The sequence below is a fragment of the Neocloeon triangulifer genome, unplaced genomic scaffold (genome assembly GCF_031216515.1).
Source record: "Neocloeon triangulifer isolate White Clay Creek 2 clone unplaced genomic scaffold, ASM3121651v1 ptg000002l, whole genome shotgun sequence".
Lineage (NCBI taxonomy): Eukaryota > Metazoa > Arthropoda > Insecta > Ephemeroptera > Baetidae > Neocloeon > Neocloeon triangulifer.
The window spans coordinates 6498108-6526086 of NW_026775545.1; the positions used below are offsets into that span (position 1 = coordinate 6498108).

The window sequence follows — 27979 nt, forward strand, 5'->3', positions numbered from 1 at the left end:
TAAAAGCTGTAACTAGCAAGAAGGATGAAGAGAAACGCGGTTAACGTTTGAAAACGTAACGTCTATTAAGATTGAGATCCTCAAAAATGTTGAAAAATTATTAGGAAAATTTTGTTCGATGCATTTCATAAAAAAGCGTTGAATTAAAATTTTATTATTATTTATTCTTTAATTTCTATATATTTTGCTTGTGGTCCCCGTGAGCTTACTAGGCTATTTGGTTAGTCTCTTACCAAAATTCGAGCACCCTTTGCAGATTTGGTGGTGCGTGCATCCCCCCCCCCACCCCACTCCCTTGAGACCTTGCCACGAAGGACAGAATGAAACGCAGGCCATACAAGCTGAGTTCTTCCAGCTCATGGCTTGGAGGGAACATGGCAAACATCCTAGTCAAATTTTATAAAGTCGAAGAAAATAATTTCAATAATGGAAGTGAATTTGAATTAAAAGATAAAGAAACAGTTTTTAATAAATGTTTAAAAGAAAATATTTCAACGATTTTATTAGGGAACAAGGTGAAAAAAAATATTTTTATGCGGTTTTATGTAAAAGGTAATGAAATTATCAAGCAAAAAATTCATCCAATTTGTTTATTGCAAGAGATATTCACACAATCAGCCCTTAATTAACTCAAAATGCTGCTGCGTTTAATATTTTTTCTGCAAATTATCCCAAAATAGTTTTCACAATTCAGGATTGCGAATACATCCAGCAGCACATTTGACAGTTCTGGATTTCAGAGGCTGCACGTCTCGCCTGTAGGAAGTTTGCGTGTTGCCATCAGCGTTTATCAACGTCCTGAATTTAGCAACCTGTGTGTTTGCAAATAATTATAACATAAATTCATTTCGCCTTTGCAGTATTTTTTACTTGCTGTGCAGAGATCCCGAGTTTCTTTTTCATGACTATCCAATTGACCACCTCTAGGCAAGTGCCAGTAGTCAGTGAACCTGGGTAATTGAAATAGTAAAAGTTGGAAATCACGTCGTCCAACCAAGCCAGGGCGCCTCCATCGAGATCGACGCTGTCTTCTGGATTTGGGATGTTGCTTAGGTTATTTACGATTTCGTCCAACTTTGGATTGTCAGCATCTTGAATCTGCGGAAATGAGAGGAAGTTGGTCAGACAGTTTACTACGTAATTTGTAATTTTAAAATTAGCATTTGAGGGAGATTTCATGAATATCAAAACCTGTGGTTAAAAATGTTCACTTTTCATTGATACAAAACGCGACCTGCGATCCTTTAAAATCAGAAGATGTCTTGTTTCTGATTCTAGTTATTGAGAAATGAATGCAAGTAAATAAAAAATAAGAATAAATTGAGAATCTCAAAAATATTGTACCAGACCGAATGTTACCTTTTTTGGTCAGTTGTCCATTAATTTTTAATGAGGCTAAGCTCGGTTTCAATGTTACTGTTTATTTATTTTTTTTTCTTTTTAGACATCATTTGTGAAAAATAATCCAGAAGAGTGACCTGATTTTCTTTAATTCGTTATCTAGGCTTGATTTTGGAAAATTTAAATCCTGTTTGAAATCGCTCTTGATTTTAACCATCGCTCGTAACTCTCGTACGTTTAATGGAGTAGCTTTAAATACTCACAACAAACATGATACCAAAAACAGCCAAACCGTCCTCGTGATTTAACGCCTCTGTAAAATTGGTATATTCGGTTTTCCAGTGCACAAAGTGCGCCTCCAGAGCACCACTGATGAGGTCGCCAATTAAAATTTTATTGGTGAGAAAAACTCAATATATTACTAGTTGCCAAAAGTGGCGTGTTCAGTGCCTTGCGTGTTTGTTTCTCCCCAATGGAAGTGCGCTTGGGCCAGGGTGTACTCTGCAGACAAAGGACCACCTGAGATGACGGGCGTCACGCTTGGTTCAGGGAACGAAATTTGCGCCGTAGTCCCGGTGTTGATCATGACTAAGCCGAATGATTGGTAAATGGAGTGACCAAGGATCCTGAGTGCATTCATTGATTCACGGGTGCAGGTTGGAATGTCTATTGGTGACTGCCTGGTTCCAATATCGCATGCGCCACCTGATTTCAAAATGAATATATATATATATATATATATATATATATATATATATATATATATATATATATATATATATATATATATATATATATATATATATATATATATATATATATATATATATATATATATATATATATATATATACAAACCCTGCTCGTCCCGAAATTATGTTGGTACACTGTAGCCGTCAGAGCCATGGGGCCTTATGGCTCTGGGAGGTAGACATCTTTTTTTTGGCCAACATAACAGAGCTGATGAGCAGGGTTTGTATATATATATATATATATATATATATATATATATATATATATATATATATATATATATATATATATATATATATATATATATATATATATATAACAAAAATAAAAATCTGCGTGCTCTATTAAAAAATTTCTAATTAAGTAATTATGTAAGTTTAAGACAGTCTACAGGTACCATAATTTGGTAATTATTTTTATGCAAATTATAAACTCTATAGATGAGACTGAAAATATATTTGAATTGGTAAAAATAATTTCCTTAACAAATTAATATTTATGTCAATATAAATTTTAATTTCTGACTCCTCATCAATATAACCATATTTTAATAAAATTGTTTTATTTCTTAAATGAGATCCTGTACACAAAAATTTATTAAAAATAATGTACAGGTACAGGTTTGATATTAGTGCATTTCAATGTTTTATATAAAGTGTAATAATTACCTCCAGAAGCTTGTCCTTCTACAGCGCTCAAATCCGCCAAAGGCAGCTTTGTTAAATAATTCAATCCAATTTCAGGATCCACAATCCTAGCACAGTGGACCTGTACTCATTTTTTTTTTCATTAACGCCTCCAAAAAACGAAAGTCAACTTGCCTTTGCGGCCCAAAGTGCCAAAAGAATTGTCCAAGTTACAAACATCGCCGTGCCTGTCTCAAATATCACCAGAAATGCCGTGGGAAAAGTGAAAAATTCAACTTCCTGTGAGGCATTTATATACCATAACACCCTTCTCCTTTTGTTACTGGAAACACACAGAATAAAATTTCAAAGGACATGCGCGAGTAAATTTTTGATAAGAAATTAAATATTTTTATTTTTCACTCACTATTCTAAACCTTTTCAAGTTATAAACGCAGTTTAAATTGTTGTTGTTTTCATATTTGTTCAATTAATATAATCATATTGCTTACTACATCAAATAAAGGAAAGTAAAATAAATATTACATCAGACAAGGGCAAAATTTAAGTTTTATCTGTAAATTAAAACTCGGGGAAAATATAATAAAATTGGGTCATGCCTGCTGGAAACCAGCATCAATATAGGGCACGAGCCGTCAAATCCCCATACATTTATGAAAATAAAAGTTTTTCAATTTATTTTTGTTACTTTTATCTATATATAATATCTTCCATTAAAATTAGTTGTCGAGTGCGATTTAAATAAAAAAAATTATATTGTATTACAAAAATGTTAAACGTTTTTCTAATTATAAAAAAGTTGAATTTTTATTGAGAGCCATCAAGATGCGTGCTTATGGCATTACAGGAGGCTTGAAATTAGCATAATTTTTACTGTGTATCAATTAATTTCGCACTCATTTAATTTAAGCTCATCAACAAAGCAAACAGCAGTATTTAATTTTCAGCATGTGGAAATTTATGCACAATATTTTTATGCCGTTGGAGAACGTTTGTTGGCCAGAATTGGATTCCCCTCTCCAATGAACTGCAATCTGAGCTGCGCTACCTGTTAAAAAGAACCACGTCAGTTTTCCTTTCCCCCTTTGGTCTTAATTACTAGTGACTTTCACGCTGCCCGCGACAGCGGTGTATAAATTACCTGATATCTGCTTGCAGCCACTCGCTAAGTGCCATGAAACTATTATTGCACTCGCTTTGCCCTAAAAATAACGCAAAACACACCTTTTTTGAATCCCTAACTCTTGTTTTGTTTTTCATTTGGAAAGGAAATTGTTTTTAATTTCAAGTAAATTCCACAAAATTTAGAAGAAAATTATTTCAATCAATAAACCTTTCATTTTTTTTAATTTAAAAATTTAATGCATTCTAATTTTTCAAATTAAATTTAAAATGAGCTAATTGTAAGCTTCTCTCATTGTTTCATTTACATCAGCTTTAAGTTTAAGGATTATACTTGACCATTTTTATCTGTCTGAAATAGCTAATAAAAATAAGCTGCAACGAATGTTCTGTTTAGTCACATTTAAATATTCTGCCATTTTTATTTGAGTAAATCATATTAAAAATGATCAAATAAAGTGAACTTTGTAGAAAAGGTCATCACTTGTTAAAATTAAAACGCCAAAATAAAAAAAATAAAATGTTTTATGCTGGTTGTGAATTGAAATATTTACCTCAAAGGAATTAGCCATAATTCATAAACTGTGCTACATTTAGAAGAAATCATGATTTGTCTTCATAAATATGTGTATCAAAAACACATAAAAATAATTATTTAAATAGCTTATGTCAAACGGAATACAAACAGTCACTATTATTATGCATATAATACAATGCACTAATTTGAAGAAATGAAAAAAAAATAACCTCTAATCTTGTAGTTTGAGCCATAAAATTTTCAAATTATTTTAAGTGATTATTGGTATTTTCCAGACTAAAAATTGTAAATATTACCTAAGGCTATATTAGAGAATTAAAAACAAATCAGAGCTAATTTTTTTCAAATACTTTTTTATTTCTAGTTTTTTTTTAGTGGAAAAATCTTTTGTTGGAAGCAAAATTAATTTTTTATTTCAAACAATATGCTACATCTTTGCGCATATATTAAAAAGATGAAACGAATTGAAGCATTTACTAGACCACCTCTTCTTTTTTGATAGAGAAGCAAGCAAATTAAAATGCAATAAAAAATTTTTAAACCACCTTGCAATTAAAATTAAAAAATCACACGCTATTGCCAGTCTAAGTCTAGATTCACGGGTCAGATTGATGCTTATAATCATAATGCTACATAATACGATTCCAAACACGTCAGTTTTTAATAAGTGATTTTTAGATATTTGAGTAATATCTAGAATTTTTTGCCAAAAGTTGTCAACATTAATTCTTCTTCTACACTAAAGACCGCAACGACAACCAGAGCAAAGAACTTTCCGTCCGTTCAGAGGCTGTGGATCTCTTTTGTAGCTTAAAATGGGATTGCCGTTTGTGTCGACAACTTGTCGGAACAGAGCGACCTTGATCATATTTAAGAACGTCAAATAATAATAATAATTTGTTATTATATACCTGCGCAGAAGAAATTGGAACTGTTTTCTTCATCACTATCCAATTGACCGCCTCGGAACATGGAGTTGTGGTCAACGAGCCGGGATAGTTGTAAAAACACTGTTCTGAGAAAACCTCCTTCACGGCAAAGTCAAGAGCGTTGTTCTGGAGCGCGAAAACACTTCCAGAAGCTGCTTTGACGTTGTTCACTCCTTCCATAATGCCTGATAAATCCGGATTGTCCGTAGATGAAAGCTGAAAATGTTATATTATTTTGTGAATTACAGTAAATCAATCTTAATTTTGAGTTCATAAATTATGTTCTATTATCAACACCTGAACGCACTTTAAATATAATCGCCACTACACAAATTCCATCACTCTGTTCCATAGCTTCTTGCAGTGACGTATAAGCTTGGTTTATGTAAACACAATGCATCTCAAGAGGTCCACTGAAATTGGATTATAAACTTTACCCTCACAATCAGAGGTAAGAGAAAATTAATTGTCAAATTACAAAACTCCGTCAATGGAATGGTCGCTGCCTTCCGCGTCAACTGCTGCCCAGTGAAAGTGTGTATTCAAATGGCTGTATCTTTTGTCGCTCAGTGGTCCACCAGAAATGTAGGGCCGTACATCAGTGCGAGTGTACAACACATCAACTAGGCAGAAAGGTGATCTTGGTCAGGGAAACGAGTGTTTCAATCTTAAGCATCCATACCTCTAACACCCGAGTTGGTCATTGTGAGTGGTCCTGAGTGGAAGAACCATTCAAGGTCACACTTGAATTCACCATTTGTGCATTTGGTCGTGTCTATATTAATTGGTGATTGACGAATTCCGGTGTCACAGACATCTAAATTTTAAAATTTTAGTGAATTTATTTATTTATTTTTTTTTTTTGGTTAGGTACTCGATTAAATTAATTCTAAGCTTAATTACCTTTCCCAGCTTGTCTAGGGTGAATAGTATTCATCAAATTTGCGTCAACATCTAAGCAAGCCTCTGCTAAATATGAGCGTGCCTGTGAGATAAAATATTGTTTGCAAAATGTTAGCAACAAAATTATTAAGGTGCCATACCAAAGTAATGATCAGCAGCAGAAACGCTTCAAACGCTCTGTTCATGATGACATGAGGTATTTTGATCTTAAAGTTTTATAAGTCTCCTCTTATATGTATTTTTACATTTTTGATAAGTGCTATGTTTAACAAAACGCATCTGTTTGCATTAAAAATTTTAAATAGAGACTTCCAAAATAAGTTATCACAAAAATGTTTTCACACGTGTGTCTAACTGTTGAGATATCAACCAAATTGCACAGTCGGTTATGAAGGCAAATTTATTCTTGCGGACCCCATCTTGCACTTTATTATTAAAATTTTGTACACAGCAAATTTGTTTCGAAAGGTTTAAAACCATTTTTTTATCGAAGGAAACAATATGGAATTTCAGCAATTAAATTAATTTCATTTCAAAAATTTTAAAGAGTTTTTTTATTTTATGACTTTAACCAATTTTCAGCGTCATAGAGTGGCTCCCAAACTCACAATATGCTGACATGCCGTCGTAATAATAATTGATGCTTGATTTTATGAATAAAGATTAACCAAAACTGCACCACAGCTTTTGGAATGCTGGAAAGGGCTCTCCTAATTTAAAATGGCAAATTTCATACTCACAGAAGATGTTATGCTCTATTAAAAACTAATTAAACATGTATTCTTTATATTATCAACAAAAATATTTTATTTACACTAATTTAATTTTTTTTATTTAGGAATTTTTTATCGGCATTAGATCACATTAGATAAAGATATACGCTGAAAAGTGTGTTTACGTCTATTGAAAACAAGATGTTATGTATTGCTCAAGCATACTATCAAATTATTTGCAATAAATATTGACGCATGCATACCATAAAGAAATAGATATTTTATATTATACACAAAATTGCGCAAAATTGTCTAATGAATCGCATAATATATACTTCCCAAAATAATAATAAACTAAATAAAATTATTTGAAACTAAAATTTAAAATTATAAAAATATTTCACAAGTCAATTGAGGCACACACTGTGGTGAGTGGGAATTTTTTATCTTGGAAGCACTTGGAAATTTTAGCAAAATTCTTGCTCTTCCATTTTTTCCAAGATATTCAATGTTTCCCTCTATTATTTTCATTAATTGTAGTTTTTTTGTAACTATTGGTCAAAACAAAAAACATTATAATAACAATAAAATTATATATATTGATTTTTTTTAGTGAGAATCAGAATGCATAATTCAAATTATATATTTTTATTTCAGTAAAAGGAAAAACTTGAACAAATATGCACATATTATTCCAAGAAAACGAAATCATAAACTCGTTCATATTAATGTTCTTGGAACGGAAATCATTCGGCATAAAACACGGAAGATGTGCGCGCCCCCACACTAGTCTTGCAGTTATGGACTGTGCGCGGCGATATGTTGAGGGTGTGCGAATCTGAGGGGCGCATGCCGAGTCCGCTTTTATCGCTTTGGCAGGCAGGAATCGGCGGTGGCGAGGGCGAAGATAGTATCGAGCGGGTGCGGAGAGAGGGTGCCTGCGATGCGATGCACCCGAGCGGCACCACCACCGGTTCTCCAGCGGCAGCAGCAGCAGCAGCGGGCAGCGTCTGCAGGAGCGGCAGTGCGGCGGGTCGCTGGCATGGCAAGATGACACCGACCAGGGTGCTGCTGGGCCTCCTGTGCTGCGTCGGACCCACCCTGCAGGTGCTGGTGGTCACCGCCGGCAGCCAGGAGCGCCAACCTGCCGCCTCCACCGAGCTCGTCCCGCCGACGCCGATCGTCCAGGACAACAGTTCAGGTCGGGGAATAATTCGTTTTCCTTATCTTTATCTAAAAAGAAGGTATGTGTTCGAATTGTGGCACTCCAATTGCTTTGAAATTGGTGCGCGAAATGCCAACTTGCCTGAGGTGTGAAGAGAACAAAAATATATATAAATATAAATTCCAAATATAAATTAATAAATCTAATTTACATTAAAAAGCAGGCCATAAAAGCGTCCTCCATTTACAACTCTAGTAATAGAATTCAAATTAAATGGAAATTAAATAGCAAATATATAAATAGGGAAAACCTTTGGCCGTTCCGGGGTACTAAAGGGTAGAAGAACAAACCGCATTTTCATCAAAATCGGAGTGCCTCGCTTCAAACACTTACCTTGTAAGGGAAGGTTTTCCAAAAGTGCCGTTTTAATTTTTAATGTTTTCCGACCCGCTTTTTTCCTTTTCTCTTCTTTCTATCAAATCAGGGAGGCACTCGGCGTGTGCGGATCCAATCAATCTTTCATGCGGCGTATAACCCTTAACCTTTGACATGCTTTGACTGAGCGCTCAATACTCTCAGCCTGGCTGTGTGTAAATGGTTTTTCCTGCTGCTGCCACGGCTTTTGTGGTTGCAAATGCGGCCGGGTTTTAAAAGCGCGACCCGTTTTGCGCGCACTTGTCTGTAAGCAAGAATAATAGAAATCTCGCCAAGAGATTTTCTGACTCAAGCCCAGATTTGCTGGTACGGACCAGCTGTTTCCAGCTCAAGCCGGCTCTTATATGCAGATTGTGAAATACACTCTTTCAAAATATATTTGAAAAAGAGATTTTCTTCAGATGGTCGTGAAAAAGTGTTAAGCTAGAATTTTCTTATATATTATACAATTTTATTAAGTTAAAGTGTGTGAGAAGAAGTATCATTTTATCAAACATTTTGTAATTATTTCTTCTGGAGTGCATTTTAAATTTATTTATGGAATTCACTGCATACATTATTAATCTCCACATTTTTATTTTGTTAAAAATCATTGTTTTCAGTCAAATCTTTATTCATTGTAAGAATTAGAAAAAAAAATTATTTTAAAACAAAAAAAAATTTCTAATGTGTATTTTAAAAGAAACTGGTACACATGCGAAGGCATGACAATGCAAAAAAAAGGCTTTTCTATGTGGTATGGCTCATTAGTGTTCCTAGCTCCTCAGCAACTAGTTTTGGCTAACGTTGGCAGTGGAGCTCAAATGGCATTAATAACAAAGTAAGACTGCAGAAGAACGCCAACTAAAAGAAAAAACTGGAAAAAAAAATGTCAAACTAATTGTGTTGGCAAAAAAAAAAATGAACATTTTTAGTTTAAAAGTATTTTAACAGATTTCACATTACACCACTTCGTTTTTTGGCTACTTTTTTCCCTTGTATAATTATATGACATAAAATGAAAAATTAGTTTTTAAAATATTAATTCATAACTATGTATAAATTTGAAAAAGGGAAAGAGATAAAGTGTATTAATTTATTCAATGGTGCTCAACGATATTTTTTTTTCAATTACGTAAACAGAGCTAAATTCATCAAAATTAAAGCCAACATTGTTTGCTTAAATCTTCTCATCGATTCAGTAACATTATTACTAATATTATATTAGAGAAATAGTTGACATTTGTATGATTTGTAATGTCCATAATATTATATTTATCGAGACGAAAATTTAATATGTAAGAGCTGTTGATTACTTCTTTTAATTTTTTAATTTGCCCATTTTTCACCTCTTTTGATTTTTGAATTATTGTTGTAACTATGTGTTGAAAGCATTTCAAGTTCATTCAACTTCAAAAAATCTGCCTCCACACTTTTTTAAAAGGCAGCATAGCGAATTGTAATTAATTTCCCTGTGAAAAAGAAGCTCACGTTTTCCGGTTTAAAAACTCGTTTTCAGAAGGTGAAGTGCCTTCGTTTCTACATTATCATCTGGGTGTCACCGCCCGTTTTACGTTTTTCTGTTTGAGAGATAAAGTCCCTCTCGTATTTTCCTCTTTCTTGCAAAGTGTCTAACGAAACATGGCTGTGTTCTGAAGGTGGCCATTTTTGATAATTTTTCATTCTTCTTTTGAGCAATTTTAGTTTCAAAACTCCATCAGAAATCCGGCAATGTACATAAATGAAATAATAAGGCCGCGTTTCATCATTTTTCATACTTTTTCTCTGCAGTATAAAAACTAAAAACACACGTCGGTAACAAAATAAACATCCGCGAGATGAGATTCTCTGCATGCTTCACTAGAGCAGCCTCAGTGGAGTTTTCCGTACATACAAAATGAATCTGGAGCGTGGATAATGAACAACAAAGCCCTCCGCTAGTATGTACCCTTCTTAAACTGCCTGTTCACGCTTGAAAGAGTTACAAAGAGACGTACAAGTCTCATTCTTATACACAATTGGTAAGTCTCGATTTGCAAGTCGGATGAGTTCGGTGTAATTTGAAATGAAAGTATTACAGAATCTAATTTAACGTGTTTATTTCTTTGCACCGTTTTCTTGCTTTGTTTAAATTTATCCGCCTGGAAATGTCAAGAGTCGCAAAGTTTTCTAGTTGCGCTACCTTTTCTTTGCAACGCAGAACTTCTTGAATTGAGGAGGAAAGTGATTTTAAACTTCAAAAGATCTGGATCAAAGTAGAAACGAGAAAAAGAGAATTAATTTGTTAAGAATTTTAAAATGAAACACGGATTTAGCCTTCAAATATTAAGGGAGATTCAACCAGGCTGGAGCTATTTTTGCGGTCAGCATGTGGCATAAAGATATTAGAAGGTGGTTTGGTCAATTCAATTCAACGTCGATGCTTCTCCTAGTTCTAATATTGACCATTTTGAACAAACGTTCTTTAGTAAATAAGCAATTTTTTCCTAGCCAAAACAAAAATGTTAGAGCAACAGGATTTAACGATGATCAATGTATTCTGAGTGATATTTTTAAATTTAAATAATAAAAAAATGTACTTAAAGGATGCAAACAAATTTTCAATCTATACTAACAAAATTTTAATCTTGAATAGTCTCTTAGTTAGATCACCTAGTGTATTATTTATTGATGATACAAAGAAAATACTAAAAATATCGGGCAAATTAATTTTTCTCCTGTTTCTAATAATTGATATTTAAAAGTTCCATTATTTAATTATACATTATTATATTTATCATTTTTTTCATAGATTTTCAGTTCAAAATTAGAATTTTGCCACTTTTACTGAATTTGAGACCAGCTAAAATTCTCATTAAGTTAAACACAAAATACTTCCTTTTATTTGCCTGTGTATATTTTATTTATTTTGTTTTCACTTGCCATGCTAGGAAGATAATTTTTATTGTATGAAAGGGGAACTTTTTTTCTAGAAAAAAACTTTATTTTTATCGCCACCAGCACGTGTCCTGTCCTAACAATGAGCAATTACATATGTATAATATCTTATCTTATCTCACCCAGTAAATTAAGTTAATTCATTTTGATTTTTCCACACCTAAATTTCTTCAAAGAGGTAAATGAGGGTAATTATCGCTTTCACAGTATTAAACAGCAATATCAGATGGTAAAAAAGTCGTTTGCAAGCTTGTTGGGCCACTAAGGACGAAGTGCTTTTCGATAAAACAAAAGTCAAACACTACACCATGATCAAAGAGGCGATTTTTTCGCGCAAGAAAATTCGCGACCTTAATTTGAATTAGCGTGTGGGCTTAAAACAACCACGAGGGATGAAAAAGGGGCAAAAGAGGGTCTTGAGAAAACGAGAGAGACAAAGAGCGGGGCTGGAGTGAGTGAGTGCGGTCTGGAGTGGAAAAGCAGTTTTCCACACCGGGCCGAGCGCGCGCTGATCGATATCGCGCGAGAATTTTTCTCTCGCGCTGCAGCCGCCGGGCTGCTTTTAATTCGCGAGTGGCTTTTGCTGATATGCAGTCGAACACGACACTCTGTGCATCACGTCCGGGCAATTAGCGTGGGCTTTGCATACTTATGATACTGCAGCGACGCCGTCTGTTATTAATTTAGATGCCGCCGGCAGGGCAGACGATTTTGCGGCAGAACACGCCCTAATTACACACACACTCGCCACGGCATTGCATCAAATGTGACCGGCCAATTAAACGCCTTGTAACGTGAATTGGGTGCAATTTAGTACACAGTGAGGATGACCCTTTTGTTATAATGACAAATTATTCTCAACTAATTAATTTGTAGAAATAAAATCTGGCTTCCTCATCATCAAAAAATGATCACCTCGAGTGCCAAAAGGCTCCCCAACAACAACTTCAAGAACCTATATAGAAAATTAATTTGTGTTCTGACCATTTTAAAGAAAAAAGATATTGAATTCTTAAAAAATTGAAATATTTAAACGCGATATTTCATAATTTTTTTTCTACATACATTTCAATAACTCTAATTTTCCCACATGAAAATGAAAAAAAGTAAATTAATTTTTCACAAGCAAACTTCATTTATTGAATCATTTTGTGTTAAGTTTTGAATACATAGAAAGTACTAATTAAATCATAAGTAAATTTAAAATCTGCCTTCCCCAATTCTGTTGTCAATATTTGGATTTTTTTTAACATTAAAAATTATGTTTTCTGCCCCTCTTTGAAAATTATTTTTTCATTTATTTGCAACTGAAATGTAATTCACTGTGAAAACTAAATTCTCCCATTTTAATATAGTTTTTTTTTTTAACATTATAAACAACTTAATTACCCATTTTAACTACAATTATTTTAAGTGAATAACTTTCCAACAACAAACCCCTTTTTTTTAAGAAAAACCTTCACCGCAGAGACAAAAATGCTCATTTCCTTTTCCATATCTCACTAAGAAATTAGGGCGCCGTTGTGTATGCCTCACACGTGTACGCTTTTTAAAAAAGCAGAAAACACGGAATGCACGTCACCGAGTTCTTTTATAATTACAGAACTTATCAGTGAAAAATGTTTTGATTGCGCTGCGACGTTGGAAAGAAAATGCTTTATGAGCATCATTCCAAAGCGATATATCATGTCAAAAGTGCTTGACGAAGGCGAACTCAAAGTTTTTTGATAAAAAAAAGGCAGGCATGTCTTCGATATCAAAATTTCCTGGCAGGTGATTCGTGGAAAAACATTAAAAAAATGAGGGGCAAAGCCGGCAAAGGCAATAAAAACGTAGCACCGGAAGTAGCATACATGGACATTCCTGGGCCCCACAAAAGTCACTGATTTAAGCAACCCGCTCAACTTAAGACACCGCCTACTCAGGGACGTCCGAGCACCCCCAAATTCAATGTAACATCTCTGAAAGAAATGTATTAAAATTTTTATTATTCTTGTTGTGACATTTTCACTTGCGCTTATTACTCTTTGCTTTTATCACCAGGCTGGTATTTCACTTTTAAGATTCCTCCAGGGAGATTATTTTCGTACTTGTACATAATACACATGTACATGTGATCGCAAATCCAAAAAGCACAATAGCTATTTGAAGAACGTGAGAGAGCAATGCATCTGAAGCCAAAGAACAAAGGGCATGGAATCGTCGCCAGCAAACAATAACATGGTGACAGCTAAGCAAACGGTTAGAAGTGCAATTTGACTGGCTTCAGTCGCACTTGTAAAAAAATAGCAAGTGTGAATTAATTTGTAAAAACCCTGGTTAGACAAGCTGAAACGTTTTAGCGTTTGGTTAAAAAACCGGTTACATATTTATGAAAAATAAAATTTAGATTTCAAAGCCTGAATAATTTTGTACATCTCAAATATTTTGTATAGAATTCTACCGCCTCTCATTTGGAAAAGGAAAACTTTCACTTCTGTGAGGCCAATTTTTCCTCTTTTTTATTTTATCATTTATTTTGCTCTTTCCAACCTTGTGTATGGTGGAAGTTGATATTATATACAAGTTACTTTTTCCCACAAAAACTCAGCTAGCTTTTCCTGGTTAACTTTTGTGTTCATTGGTGGCAGATTTATAACCAACATTTTTACCAAGGATGCTGTAATGACTTTGGCTAGGTCAAATGTACTATATTTCTGACGCCAATGGGCCTCACAAGTACTCAGCTTGGCGTTGATATCGCGAATCATTATTTGGAATTTCTGCCAAGAATCTAAAAAGTCGGCAGCAAAACTGTGTTCTCCTCCGAATGGCTCAAGCAATTCCGGCTAATATCGATGCAAAGCACGCAGGAAATTGAGTTGTGGCGAAATCTGCGATACACGCATGCACGAAGAAATATCAATTTGTGGGGCGTCGGACCGTTGAACGTGAAAATCGCGTGTAGAGTTATTCCAATTGGACTCCGATTCCATATTTAAAACTCATAAATTTGTTCTGGGGTGTTCCAAGAACATCTGAGGAGGTCAAATATAAAACTTTTTGTGGTTAAAATTCCATTTCAATCAAGCTTTTCTTATTATTTATTTTTATTATTTAATTATTTTAGAGTGAATCCGTCAAGCAATGAGGAATTAAATACCACTTCCCTCTCAAAAAATCTTAAAAAGAACAATTTTAATAATTTTATCAGGTAAACATTTTTACCGGCGTGAGTGGCGTAGTGGTTTGAGTGTTAGGCTACCAATACGAAGGTACAGAGTTCAATGCTTTGACGTTGTTAGCGCGTCAAAAAGTTCTCTGTATCGTCACTCATGTTCGGGAGGTGTCGCAAGGCGCCGAACTTGCCTGCTCGAGGTTTGTGCCGTTTCCTCGAGTTGTTGGAATTCCTGCACCAAATGGGGGCATTTCATAAAGTCCAGCGGCACCTGGCTAATTTGGTAGACTTTCCAGCCGATAAGCACCGAATGGAGCTTGGCAGGATCATAGTCTATCCAAATGAATCACAAAAAAAAAAAAAAAAAAAAACAGAAAAAAAACCAAACCCGTCATTGGCATACTTAAATCTAATATTTTTGCATTGCAGTAGAAGCTAATTTTTATTGGAAGACTATTTTAAATTTTAACAACCACTGCTGTATAGACGATTTAGCTATTCAAGTAAGGGTATCAAACAAATCAAGCCAATTCCACAATGAAATGCATGGGACTCTAAAATATCAACTGTCTCACTTTTTATTATTGTTAATTGTTTAAGTTTCCATTATTCATTCAATTATTGGAGAAAAATGCATACAAATTGAATGTCCATTTGTTATGCTATTCTAATAATTAAATGAAAGTTTATTAGAATAATTCTCGCTACTTTACCAACAGTCATTTTGATAGGGAAACACAAAAGATTACAATTTTTTTAAGGCAGTGTATCAAAATGCAGTAAAAATTTTTAATACCTTGCATATTTTAATAATTTTCTATTTCTTTCTTTGGCCTTTTTTAGAGGTTAGGGAAATCCGAATTGATTTTGTGCGTGCACTTTGTTTTATAATTTAACGGTGAATTTGGAATGTGATTTGGCGAGTCGATGATGTTATTACTGCAGGCGAGACCATCCCTCGAGGCGGAGGCAGTTTCACGCTGCGTATCGATCGGGGCCGGTCGCCGAGCCTTCCGCCGGCGCACCGTCGGCTCCCAACAATGTGTGTGTACTACATAGGGAGCAGCTACTTCCTGACTCGACACTGCAAATTGCACATAACTGCTGCTGCTGTGCTGCTCCTTGAAAATAAGCCTCGAGTGGCGAATTTGCGAGAAACGCACTCCAGAGCCTCTAATGGCTCCTCTCGAGTCGACGATGACAAAATCTAATTATTGCAGCTTGTACGATGAGCTATGGTAGCTCGGTTTATTTGATTACCCCCCTGCGCTGGATGCCTCTGGCTATTGATTTCTTATTGCGATTGCTGGTCGCAATTGGCTCGGCGTACTCGCATACCCATTAAAAGCCAAAACACAATGATGAAGTTTTTATTGAAAACAGCCAGCTACCGACCGTTCGACTGAAAGTTAATTAAAAGAAAGCAATTACTGGCAATCAAAAAGGCTCTTCTAAAAGGTTCGTTTTATTGGGAACGTGGAGGAAAATACACTCAACTGAAATTTGTCATTTGCCCTGAATTCAAAAGAATTAAATTGCAAATTTTAATATCATGACTTTGTTTAAGCATGATTTGATATTTTAAAATATTTTCCTCATCTTCTAATGGTGAACTAATATTTAATTTTTCCCTTCAATAATGTAGCATTCAAGGGTTTTTTCCTCGTTGTTTTTATTTTAAAGTGAAAAACGTTTTATTTATCTTGAAATCAGGAACATTCTGCCTTTTAAACCGACCATTTTATTCTATCATAAATATTTTATTTTTCCCAATATTATATACCAGGTTTGCACAATTACCATAACGAGGCTGTTTCAGTGGCTTTTCCACTCCATGATCTCTGTTCATAAAAGTGGATTAACCTAAAAATATATAATTATACTGAATGAGAGTTCCCATTTTTTGATATTTTTTCTGAACAAAAATTGGCTCCAGACTATTGGAGAACTATTACGTAATCAAGCAAGGGTTAAAAGAAGACCAAGGGAATTTCCTGGTCTTTGCGTGGAGCTAGCCAGCCAGGTCTCATTAAAATTGTTGTGCGTTTCATCTGCGGAACGCATGCAAACTTTGTGAGGCGCGGTGTGGGTGAGCACCGACCAGAGTGACAAACAGAAAACCACGGCCACCAAACCAATCTCGTGATTTGCTCTGCACGACCTCGTGCACCACTGGCGAATAAAACGCAGCACACCAATGCGAATTTGTGTGTACACACGGGGGTGGATTCTCTCATTCCCCGTCAGTCGGCAAGAGCGACATTTCCAGCGGCCCCAATCGATAATCCGCGTGGGCTCGTCAAAACGAGAGACCACTGAAATGTGTACAGAGATATATAAAGGGTGTAAAGGGCGATGTACATGCAAGTATAAAGCTTTTACGGCGGGTGTAAACAAAATTCGATTGGTGTCAACAAAGGTTTTGGCACTTCAAATATCACAACTGACCGAGAATTATAAATTTATTCAGTTAAATTAGTTTTGAAATAATAAAAAATTGAGTTAAAAACGTGTTTTAGCTCAAGTTTGATGAAGAAGTAAATCCACCAAACATTATTTTTGTTACAAATTAAAATTATTTATCAGCAAAAGGATTAAATTGATATTAACTTTATTATTTCAGATTGGGCTTAAATTCTTTTTATAAAAAAAAAAAATGATCAGTGGTTTTATTGTCTTTTTTTTAAGCGATATACTTTCCAGAAAAGTTGCATATCTCAGCTTATACGTTTGTGTGTAAATGGCCGCAAAGCAAACAGACCATTAAGCTCCTCGAACGGAGCCGGGATAAAGTTGCAAAACGGCTGGGATTTGAAAGATGGATGGCGGCGCCCGTTAGCTTTGCTTACGTGTGCAACCCCACGCGACGTATTATATTTTATTGACGCACCCTTTTCACTCGCGCGTCCCTTCTCCAAGTTTTGGCCGAAAACGTACGGCCGATTGTGTGCATGAATGTGAATCCTGAAAGCGCGGCCTCCCTCTGATTAACAAATTAAATCGACTGCTTGCGTGTGGAAGTGACGCACAGCGAATTCACCCCCCCCCCCCAATCGGGGGTGCCCCTGTAACAATATGTGCGCGAAAAAAGCCTGTGTGAATTCACGCCCGAGTGTGACCTTTGCTCCGGCGCCTTAAAAATCGAAGTCGTAAATACACTCTGGCCCAGCTGCAATTTTTACTCTTGGGGTAAAATTCGCTCTCGTCGGCAGATTTGGTGTCTGTGCTGTAAATTTAACCTTTACTACCGACGCAAAGTGGGTCACTATTCAAGTTAAAAGAAAGTACCGAAATAAAACTGCCCGTTTGCAATTGCGACTGCGGAATTTTTTAGGAGTTGTTTTTTATTTGCTCAGGGGATTCTTGTACTTGTTCAGCATGTCCAGTGTGGTTTGCGTGTACGTGGTGAGATTCTGGGCGTGAATGGTCACCTTTGCGTGCACCTGCATCACTTTCCGGTTCATCTCCAATACCCTTTGAAGGGCGGTCTGTCTACCTGCTGGTTAGAAGTGGTGGTGGTCTTAAAAATAAGCAGACACAAAAAATTTAAAAAAAAAAAAACGTGTTTCAAATTAATTCATGATGTGTTAAATATTATAGAAGTAAGCACAAAATGATTATCTATTAATTTATTTGCTAAAGAATTCAAAATTATTTTATTTAAGAAAAATTTCAACATCCTCCAAGAGAAAATTAATAAAATGCAAATTCAGTTTTGAGAATTACGCACTGTAAAGATGTTCATCTTTAATTAATAAATGATTTCCATGATTTTTACAATTTTCAATCGAATATGAAAAATACCTGGTTGGGCGTTTTGCGGAATTTGCATCAACGGGGTAATTTTCGGCTGTTGAAATCTGGAGGCGGAGGCGGTTGTGAAAATTCGGAATGAAGGTTCAGCAGACCTAGGCTCGGTTGCTGATTTTCGGCCAAAATGTGTCTGGAAGGGAGGTCTGGAGACCTGACGAAAAGTAGACGGAGTTTTCCGACTGCTTGCGGAAGGCCGGAATTGTCGTTTTTCAGGAGGCTGAGTGGAGATTGGCCTCGGAATCAACGATTTCTGCTTTCGGGGAGTTTTCGAAGGGAGAGCGTCTGAGATTTCAGGAAGGTCTTTGCGGGTCGGCGATGACAGGGTGTAGGTCGCCCTTTTGTCTTGCGACTTCTTCCGTTGGACTGAAAGCGCAGCAATGGCCTCCTCCTCGCGTGACACCAATTCAGACACCTCCTTCAAAAGTCGATCCACTTCAGCCACGTGCGTTTCTGTGTCTTGAATGTATTCGGCACTATGGGGCACGCTCATTCTGCCAGTTTTGTGCCATCGACCTTCGAGCAGCTGGAGAATTTCCCTCATTGCTCCACAGCAGTTGCCGCTCGCCACGGCCAAACTCTTCAATTTGGCCACTTTCTCGCTAATGCCGGCCAGCAACTCCGTCTCTTTTCTCGCTTCGGAATTTTCCGTGAGAAATTCTGCAACTTTCTGCAAGATTTTTTTCTCCAGCTGCGACTCAGGCTGCACCAGACTGTGCACCGTTTCATTCAGCACCTGCACCACCTGTTCGGGGTTGATCTTTTCCGCTCGTTTCTCTTCTTTATTTTTCGCCTCGTGCGCCGCCCTCATTATATCCAGATGACTCTTGTTCTTGTGTGTCATGAAGTAATTCGCGTCCCATTCGTTCTCCGGTGGCCACTGGGGCTCCGCCGCCGCCGACATGTCACCCAGGCTGATTTCGCTGTCATCCGACTCATCCTCCGAGTCCTGCAACGTGTCAAACACGCGCAAAGTGGCGTACTTGGCGCCGCGGGACACCTTTCCGCGGCCTATTTGCTCCGAGTGAAGGCTGCGCTGCCTCAGCCGCTCATTTTCAGAATCAAAGTCTATCGCGGACATGCTGTTGAATTTTGAATCTCGACCGAAATTTCTAAACAACTTTTTGAATTTGCCGAAGCTGAGAATTTTCAACAATAGAAATTTTCATTTGATTTTCTCATTGTCGCACGAATATTTGCAACATTATTTTAACTCTCAATTGTTGCCCAGCAACAATCAAAAACACAAAATGGTTTTCCCTTTTTGTATATTTTTGATCAAAAAATTAATAAAGGCAATTTTAGGGATGATGCTTAAAAAAATGACCTCTAAAAATCCGAAATTTATAAGTGTTTTTTCTATATTATACAAATTTAAAAATAAACCAACGTTATGCAACTGGCTTAGCACGAAAGTTATGCTAGTTGCCTAGCTAAATCGATTAAAGGGGCTTTACGCTTTTGCCAACGCATACGCTTAGCTTTGTAACAAAATGTTATACAATAAAGTACATCTCGTGTCTCTATTATCATCCTTTGTCTATCATCAAATAGGATATAATTAAAAACTAATTCCGTTTTCAAGGATTAAGGCCAGAGCAAATTAATTACATTTTGTTATGTGTACATCTCCTGTTATTTGTCGCTTCATGATCCGCATTAACCTACTTTTCCTCTGTCCCATGTTGCAGGAGTTGGACAACTTTTAGGAGATGGCTGTGATAAATCGTGCAGCCCGAATCTGCAAGGCGTCTACTGTGACAAGGAGACGCACACTTGCGAATGTGAAAAAACGCACCCCGTTCGCCTTTCGCCTACAGTCGGTTGTGCCAAACGTGAGTATCAAAATAATGAAAATAATTGTATGTATTGATCCTCTTACTTTGCTAAAATATTGAATGTTGTTTTTATTATTAGTTAATTTTTTTTATAAATTATATCGAATTAAAAAAATTATATGTAAAACCATTATTTCATTAATATTTTTTTTTTAAATAATTATGTAAAATGTTTTATTTTTATATGATTTACTTTATGAATTTTTGCTGACTAAAAAACTATATTTTTATTATTATTATTATTATTTAAAAAAAATTATAATAAATTAATTTATTTTAAATTTTAATTTATGTTTTATAAAAAGTAATTCCATGAAATTTAAGAATAATAAGTAATGTACCCTGCATTTAGTTGAAAATTTATAGTTTCAAAACATTTTTAAAATTTATTTACATAAATTTAAAACTTCTAAAAATATAATACAACGACATGCATTGATATATTGATAAATTGTTCTTGTGAATAATTGAGCTCAAAAAAATCATTAACTGTCACAATGGATTAATTGATTTTTATCATTTCTGAAATGAAAGCAAGGTAAATAGTAAGCAGTGAAATAAATCCTTCCTGTTGTTTGCCTGTTGGTGCCATGTGCGCTCAATTAATTGAATGCGGCAGCACGCTTTGCATAAAACACAATACATATCGACTGATGCTGAAATTATGCACTTCTGTTTGCAGCGGTGAGATTAGGTGAGCAGTGCTTCCATGACCGCACATGCAGCTTCAGCGAGCTGCACTCGGCCTGCATCCAGATACACCACAATGCCATCTGCCAGTGCAAGCCTGGCTTTCACATTGTGGCGCTGAATAAACCCCGCGAGCGCGTTTTCTGCTCCGAAGGTATGTGTGTACATTTGCACATACTAAATTCCTATATATGTATCAACACATATATTTAATTAAATTCCACACACGTCCCTAGCGAGAGCAAGCACACTGCGGCGGAAAGTGATTTGCTCGAGCGTTATGCAGGGCAGGTGAAATTAAAAGAGACAGTGGAGATCAATACTTTTGCTTCATTGCTGATGAATTTATACATTGGCGCAAAAATATTTCAAAACCTGAAAGTTTTTCTTCCTTTTAATTTTGTTTTTTTTCCATAAAAACTTTTTTTCAATTAATAAATAAATTAATAGAAAAAAATCACTAACCTTTGCTAAATAGGAAGAAAAATTAATTTCACTTAAATATTTTATTGAAAATAATTTTGCTTAAGTAAATTTAAATCGATTTTTTATCTCTAAATGTCAGTTCAAAATATGTAATTCTTTTCATTTCCTCTGAAGCATGTAATAATTTTGTTCGGTAAATTTATTTATGAAATAAAATAAGCAATCTGAAGTAATTTTGCATAAATTTTCAAGGCTAATTTATTTTTAAGACAAATATAAAATAGAAAATAACTTCACAATTATCAAAGTAATTTAAAAAAATCAACCATTTATTATTATTTTGAACCTAAAAGATGATACAAAATTTATGATTTCTTCAGTTTTTTCTTATTTATTTGCTCTTTGAATAAAGTGTAAAAAAATCCAACCCACTTGGAAAATTAAACGCATATAGTTTATAGATCTCGTGCTCTGCCATATTACGACTCATATTTATTAATTTTTAAACACTTGCTGAAGACGGTGAGCTCACTTCTAATCAATAAGCATGGTGCTCATTCAGGTGCACTGACACGCTCTCTGCTGTTTTGCATTTCAGACATCATAGTGATTAGAACAGATCTGCACACACTGTTCGGTATGGCCGCGGGCATTGCGGTGATCACGGGCCTCATCTGCTTTGTGCTGAGGCTGTATAGCAGGGCGCGGTATTCTCCGCCTCGGCATTATGCCAACGCCGGTCTGCCTCCGCCGATCCTCTTCGCCAGCGAGACAGGTGCGTGCCGTTCCATTTTGATGAATATTTACCCACACTCGTTGCTCTCTCTCAGACAGTAGATTAATTATTATGCCAATTAGAACCTTTAACATTTTGCAAACATAGACAACTTTCATTCTCTCCACATTTTTCATACCAGCGAGCTTCTGTAATTTTAAATCAATTTTGGCCGATTCTCACAGACTTGGCCGAAATTTGCCAAGCCAGGAGCAGTGTGCATTTGCAAGAGCTGATGCCCCTCGGTAACATCAGAAATACTGTCCTTAAAACCACCAGGCTTTAAATTCTCTGTACGTGTACGTAACGTGTTGTAAGTCCTGAAAATCTGACGTTCTATAGTTTTGTCGTGGCCCAATTTTGGATGTTTTTCCTCCTGATCGGTGTTTTTACCTCATTATTTATTTTGTCGTATTTTATTATTTGAGTACTAGGTGGATTATTTCCAATTTAGAATAGTCATTTAGTTCCTTAATCAATAAATTCTAAAATTATATTTTAAAAATTTTTTCACTACGAGAGCGCAATGTTGATAATACCAAGAATAATAATTTTCAACGCTTTCTTTCAAAATTAAAATTATAATGCAACACGCTCGACTTAAGTGTTTCGCAGGTTGCAAACTCATCATCCTTTCTGATCAAAAACACATTATCAGTTTCTCAATATTTAACAATGATTATAAATAAAAATAATAAATTGAATTGAATTATTGACATCACAATTTATAACTATCTTTGCAACACGCATAGCATAATAAAAATTTAATTGATTAAAGTTTTAAAAATTTAACCCTATTATATAACTTTACACCCATTTTTTTAATAAATTTATAATACAGTCAATGTTGGACTTATAAATGTGTATTTTTTTGTCAATTCTTTTGAAAATGATGTAATAGTTTGGCTTGAGCTATGTTGCCGTCTGTTGCTGTTTGGTCAAGTAATGTGCAACATAACACGTTTAAAACTCTAAAAGCTTTGTGTTTTCTGACGGGCCATTAAAACGCCAGTAAAATTTATGTCCGCTAATCACTAATAAATAGAGAAGAAGCCAACCGTGGCGGCTGCTATAAAATAGATAACAGACTGAGCCCATTTTTACTACTGCTGCTGCCGGTCTGAATCTCTAAATGCTCCATAAAATCTGAAAAACGTGTGCCACACTGCTCCATTGGAAAGCCAATTTGTGTGACCGCTTCATATTTCTGTTGTTCTCTGCGACCCGCTTACACTGCACTATATAGAGAGTTTTACTTTCTCATTTTTATACACAGAAGCCAATTTTTTTGTTGCATTTCACAATTGGAGTAATGAGTGGTTTAATTTCGCAGGCATCCCTTTGGCTGTCCAGCGAGCACCGTCCCGCAGCTCTGGACGCCACAGCGCCCCTCCCTTTTCGAGAAGGGCCAGCAGCTCCCTGGGTTTGATTGGCGGCGGCCACAGCAGTTCTTCGAGAGCAGGTGCGGCCAGAGCGGCGGCCATTCTCTTGATCTCGTGTCACTTTGACCACAACCCAGTGGCCAGCACCTCTCGGCAAGCAGCTGAGGAGGAGCTTGAGGAGTACGAGATGGATGACATGTTTTTTGAGATGGATGATGCCGACGAGTTGTCAACTCTGCCAGACGAGTCAAAGGCCTGTAATAAGTTTAGAGGTGATGAACATCAGCAGGCTGATCTAACAACCATTAACTGGTGTCAGTCATTGGCATGGTTCAAAGTTAATTTGGGGTAACGGAAACTTGCATTAAAAATTAAATGTAATTTTAGACTGTCCAGGAAACACTAAATAAAAGCAGAAAATTAATATTAAAAAAATGCACATCATTCTCCCAACTCACAATTTTTATTATTTCTGTTCTCACCGAACCTTTGCCAAACTGGACGGTTTAAATTGTAAAAACTAAAAAAATTGTCTTAAATAATGAAAAATGTGGGGATAATTCTTGAGTCTTGCGAGCGAATATCTGTCAGCCTGTCAAATCATGTCGTCCTACTTTGCATTCTCATTGAGTATCTTTCATATATCACAAAAAATGAAAGATATGTGACCTCATTATTGATGTTTCCCCCCATCATTTCATGTGCTGCATATTTTCTATGATTTTCCATTCTGCTGGCCTCATTCATGATCATGAGTCACCTCTCTATTTATTACTTCCCTTTCCTAAAGTGTCTAGCTATAGGTTGGCGACCAGGTTGATTCCTTTTTTTCTAAGCAATGCCATCCACTCTTTTACATCCTCTTTTTGCTACTCTTTTGCATTTCGCACTGCCAAAATATCACAAGACATACACCACAGCTGGAGCGAAAAAAATGTGCATGGCTTATTTTGCATCAGGCACTACTTAACATCAACCAGCACACACTATAAACTCGCAAATCTCCATTGGTATTTAAATAATTCATATATAATAAATAGTAACTAATAAGCCCATTGTCCATTTATATTCGTCAACATCTCAATTTCAAATCGGTCGCAGTTCTAAAAACGTTTTCTGTTTATTTTCATATATTTTTCTTGCTTCACTCTATCTTTTTCGAAATATACTCTGCAACTATACAAAAATGCATCTTGACTTGATTTGCACAGAACTCAAAATTAATCTCTACTTTATGTATCTTCCCTTTAAAAAACAATTAAAACACACAGGATATGCAGGTAAAACTCTTCTGCACTTCTATTTTAATATATTATTTTTTGTACATTAAAATTCAACAGTGAGACGTAAATTCCCCTTAAATTAATATAATTTTAAAACACACAGCACTCTATGGGACCAGTCTTTTGTAGGACAAAGTTAACAATTTTGACGAGTCACTTTTGTTTCAGGGTCAAGACGGCCATCCACAGCCTCGTACAACAGTAGCTCCTCGTCGGTCCGGAGCTACGGGGTGCGCCGTCTCGAGGAGGAGAATGAGCGGAAATATCAACGGCAGCTGATGAAGATGAAGCAGCAGCCTAATCAACAGCCACTGTTGAATTTGCAAAAGGGCTCATCAGGGAACTTGATTTCGTCCTCTCTGGGCAGCGGGAGCTTTTGCACAGGCAGCTTTGAGAGGGGTAGTTTCAGTGCATCGTGCAGAACTCCTTTGTCCACTGACGACCTGCTGCCATCTGTCCGAGAACTGGTTGAGGTAATTACTGAAATGAAAACCAATATTTAGTCATCAACTTTGTAAACATTGTGTGCAAAAAAGAAAAATAATTATTGTACTAAAATAATACGTTTTAAATTGATTTTGGTTTCCTTAAATGCCTTAAATATTTATCACTGTGATAATGAAATACTTTAATTTTTTACTATGCTTTGCTGAATAATAAATTGTAATTTTTTATTTGGAAATTATGAAAAATATTTTTTATAAAAATATTTAAAAAGAAAAGTATATTTTTTTTTTTATTTTACTCATGATATAATTATTATCTTCATTTTAATTGCTCATTTTTTTTTTCATTTCAGCCAGTTTCTCAACCTGGAAGCAGTGGAAGTCAGCACAAGACGAGAACAACCTCCCTTCAGCCAATTATTGCCCCATCCTCTTCCTCAGAAAACTCACCCGTGGACGACAAGCCGCTCCGATTCTTTGACGACATCTCTCCCTCTTCACCCCTGCCGTAACAGCTCAAAAGTGATGGCTGCTGGAAAAGAACAGCAATAAGTGGACTGAAAAAATCATTGGTGCGATTCATAATTTGCGGGCCTCATAATGCAACGGTTGTAATAAATAGTAATGATATATTCAGGACTAACAACGCTTTTTCCGCCGGGACGTGCAAAACAATACATAATAAGCCATCGGTGTATAATGGTTTTAATTGTGATATCATTGTGTCTTGCTGTTTCTCTGTCTTACTCTGACCAACTCACACACAACAAAATATGAAAAAGTGGATTCCAAAAGACAGGAAGCAGTGCATCAAAATCGATTTTTGCGAGTTTTTTGTTTTTCCATCGACAGCGAGATTATCATCTAGTAAAGCATCAACAATTAATTGTGTAATTTAGAGCAAAAATATTACACTCATTGTTAGATCTATGTAAAAGTTTATGAGGACCCTGTAAAAATTATATTTGTTTATAACGTAAGTTTAGATGTCTACGAATGAAATGTTCCATTGTGCCAGAACGCTTCCAAAATAAGTTACAATTATTTTTTAAGCTAATTTAGGGTCATTATTAAAATAATTTTTTAATTTACAGACAAATTGTTGTGTTTTTGTTTAAATTTATGTGGGGTTTTTTTTTTAATTGAAAAGTTCAATTATTAAAATGCCAACTTAAAAAGTGGCTTAAGATTTTAATTTTCTATTTCAATGAGATTATATGGAAACGTTTAAATTATAAACTGTTTTCTGCCCAAAGAATTAGGGAGATTTTAATGACATGCTGTTTTACACAACTAGAGATAAAATACTGTTTTAGTAGGAAGATCTTAAGGTAGCCGCTCTAAATTCCTCAGCTTGGAACCCCTTAATTCAAATAACACAAGATAAACTTAGGTGGTGAGAAAATTAAGGAAATATTGTTGCTTCAAATTATTATGTTGCAATAGCACAATTCAAATTCGTCAAGCAGGAAAGCAAGCATGTAAAAGTCGATGCAATACTAAAGAGCGAAAACCGGACTGGCTCTTGGAAATGTACTCGCGTTGTGTATTTGGCAAAGCAGTGAAAAACAACTTCGTGTAAAAATAAAAATATTTGTACCGAAACTTAAAAAAACAAACAATAAAAAATTTTAACTGACCATAGTTGAACCTAAATCAGGAAATTTCCTTCAATATCTCTTGCTGCTCCTCGGAGGTAAAGTTGCTCGCGCTGCAATTCAGTTCATCGCAAAAAGCGCCCACAAGGACAGGGGCCACCTTTTGGACGGACACTTCCCGGTTGAGTAATTTGCTGATTGAAGCAACTTCCTTTCCCACCAGACCGCACGGGACGATATGGTCGTACCAGGACAAGTCTGTGTTGCAGTTGAGGGCCAGTCCGTGACTAGTTATGAACCTGCTGGCATGCACGCCAATGGCGCAGACCTTGGCATTACCGACCCAGACCCCCGTCTCGTTGGGTTCATCCGACGTACGGACATTGTCCACTCCAAAGTGTCTGCACGTCTGTATCACGGCTTTCTCAATCGTGCAGACGTATCGGCGGACGCCAAGGTCGAAGGTTTTGAGGTTTAAAATGGGGTAGGCCACCAACTGTCCGGGCCCGTGGAAAGTGATAAGGCCCCCTCGATTGGTCCTGTGGAAGTCGGCGCCTAATTTTTTCAGTCGCTCCTCCTCTTCTGGAGAGTAGGAGGTTGTTCGGATTCCGATCGTGTAGACGGGAGGGTGCTCGACTAAGAGGATCACATTCTGAGGGTCGTTGGTGAGGTGCTTGGCGGCCAGGGCCTTCTGGATTTTGTACGCCTTGTCGTATCTAACATTTCCTGTGGCCCAGTATCGCAGAAGATTCGCCATGAATATGACGAATTCTAGAAAATAATAACACATAAATAATATTGTACAATTTAAGATTATAAATAGGGAATAATAGTATCAAACGTCTCAAACTATCAAAAAATTAAACTTTTCATCCAAACGGGGTGTAAAGACATCATATACATATACGCACTTTTATTGTGTATGTATTTTTACTTACACTTAAAAAATAATGGAGTTCTGAGTCAGAAACTTTCCTTTGTAATAATAATATGATGAAAGTTTGATTTGTGTCATGATTATGAAATCATATCAAATGCACAAAAACCAAAAACACTCTGACTGTTACGTTTGTTTACATTCCCAGCTGTAGGCGCAATAAAGTTTCAAACTT

At 35.9% G+C, this 27979-nt stretch overlaps 4 protein-coding genes across 7 annotated transcripts; 1 reads left to right on the forward strand and 3 right to left on the reverse strand.

Moving 5' to 3' along the window:
- Positions 1–591: 591 nt before the first annotated feature.
- LOC132205168 (carbonic anhydrase 2-like) lies at positions 592–3028 on the reverse strand. The gene is made up of 6 exons (XM_059634081.1): positions 2916–3028; positions 2763–2862; positions 1764–2046; positions 1605–1710; positions 871–1098; positions 592–812 (listed from the first exon to the last, which is right to left on the reverse strand). The coding sequence occupies exons 1-6, from the start codon at positions 2958–2960 to the stop codon at positions 684–686; spliced, it is 891 nt and encodes a 296-aa protein (XP_059490064.1). The 5' UTR covers positions 2961–3028; the 3' UTR covers positions 592–683.
- Positions 3029–4784: 1756 nt separating this feature from the next.
- On the reverse strand, positions 4785–6435 carry LOC132205082 (carbonic anhydrase 1-like). The gene is made up of 7 exons (XM_059633940.1): positions 6374–6435; positions 6234–6315; positions 6013–6147; positions 5809–5953; positions 5638–5743; positions 5313–5546; positions 4785–5260 (listed from the first exon to the last, which is right to left on the reverse strand). Exons 1-7 carry the CDS (start codon positions 6416–6418, stop codon positions 5141–5143), a joined length of 867 nt encoding a protein of 288 aa, XP_059489923.1. The 5' UTR covers positions 6419–6435; the 3' UTR covers positions 4785–5140.
- A 1441-nt stretch (positions 6436–7876) lies between these two features.
- LOC132202829 (uncharacterized) lies at positions 7877–26919 on the forward strand. Its single transcript, XM_059630067.1, has 7 exons — positions 7877–8147; positions 20121–20264; positions 20950–21111; positions 21982–22158; positions 23492–23620; positions 24992–25296; positions 25623–26919. Exons 1-7 carry the CDS (start codon positions 7895–7897, stop codon positions 25779–25781), a joined length of 1329 nt encoding a protein of 442 aa, XP_059486050.1. The 5' UTR covers positions 7877–7894; the 3' UTR covers positions 25782–26919.
- Positions 24743–27965, reverse strand: LOC132202837 (putative lipoyltransferase 2, mitochondrial). 4 transcript variants are annotated; one of them, XM_059630108.1, is made up of 4 exons: positions 27806–27965; positions 26910–27638; positions 25636–25801; positions 24743–25303 (listed from the first exon to the last, which is right to left on the reverse strand). In XM_059630108.1, the coding sequence occupies exon 2, from the start codon at positions 27622–27624 to the stop codon at positions 26926–26928; it is 699 nt and encodes a 232-aa protein (XP_059486091.1). In that variant the 5' UTR covers positions 27625–27638; positions 27806–27965; the 3' UTR covers positions 24743–25303; positions 25636–25801; positions 26910–26925. The 4 variants fall into 4 exon arrangements, with proteins under 4 accessions (XP_059486091.1, XP_059486081.1, XP_059486072.1 ...); XM_059630098.1 differs by having other exon boundaries at positions 24746–25303; positions 25636–25798; XM_059630089.1 differs by having other exon boundaries at positions 24755–25303; positions 25720–25801.
- Positions 27966–27979: the final 14 nt, after the last annotated feature.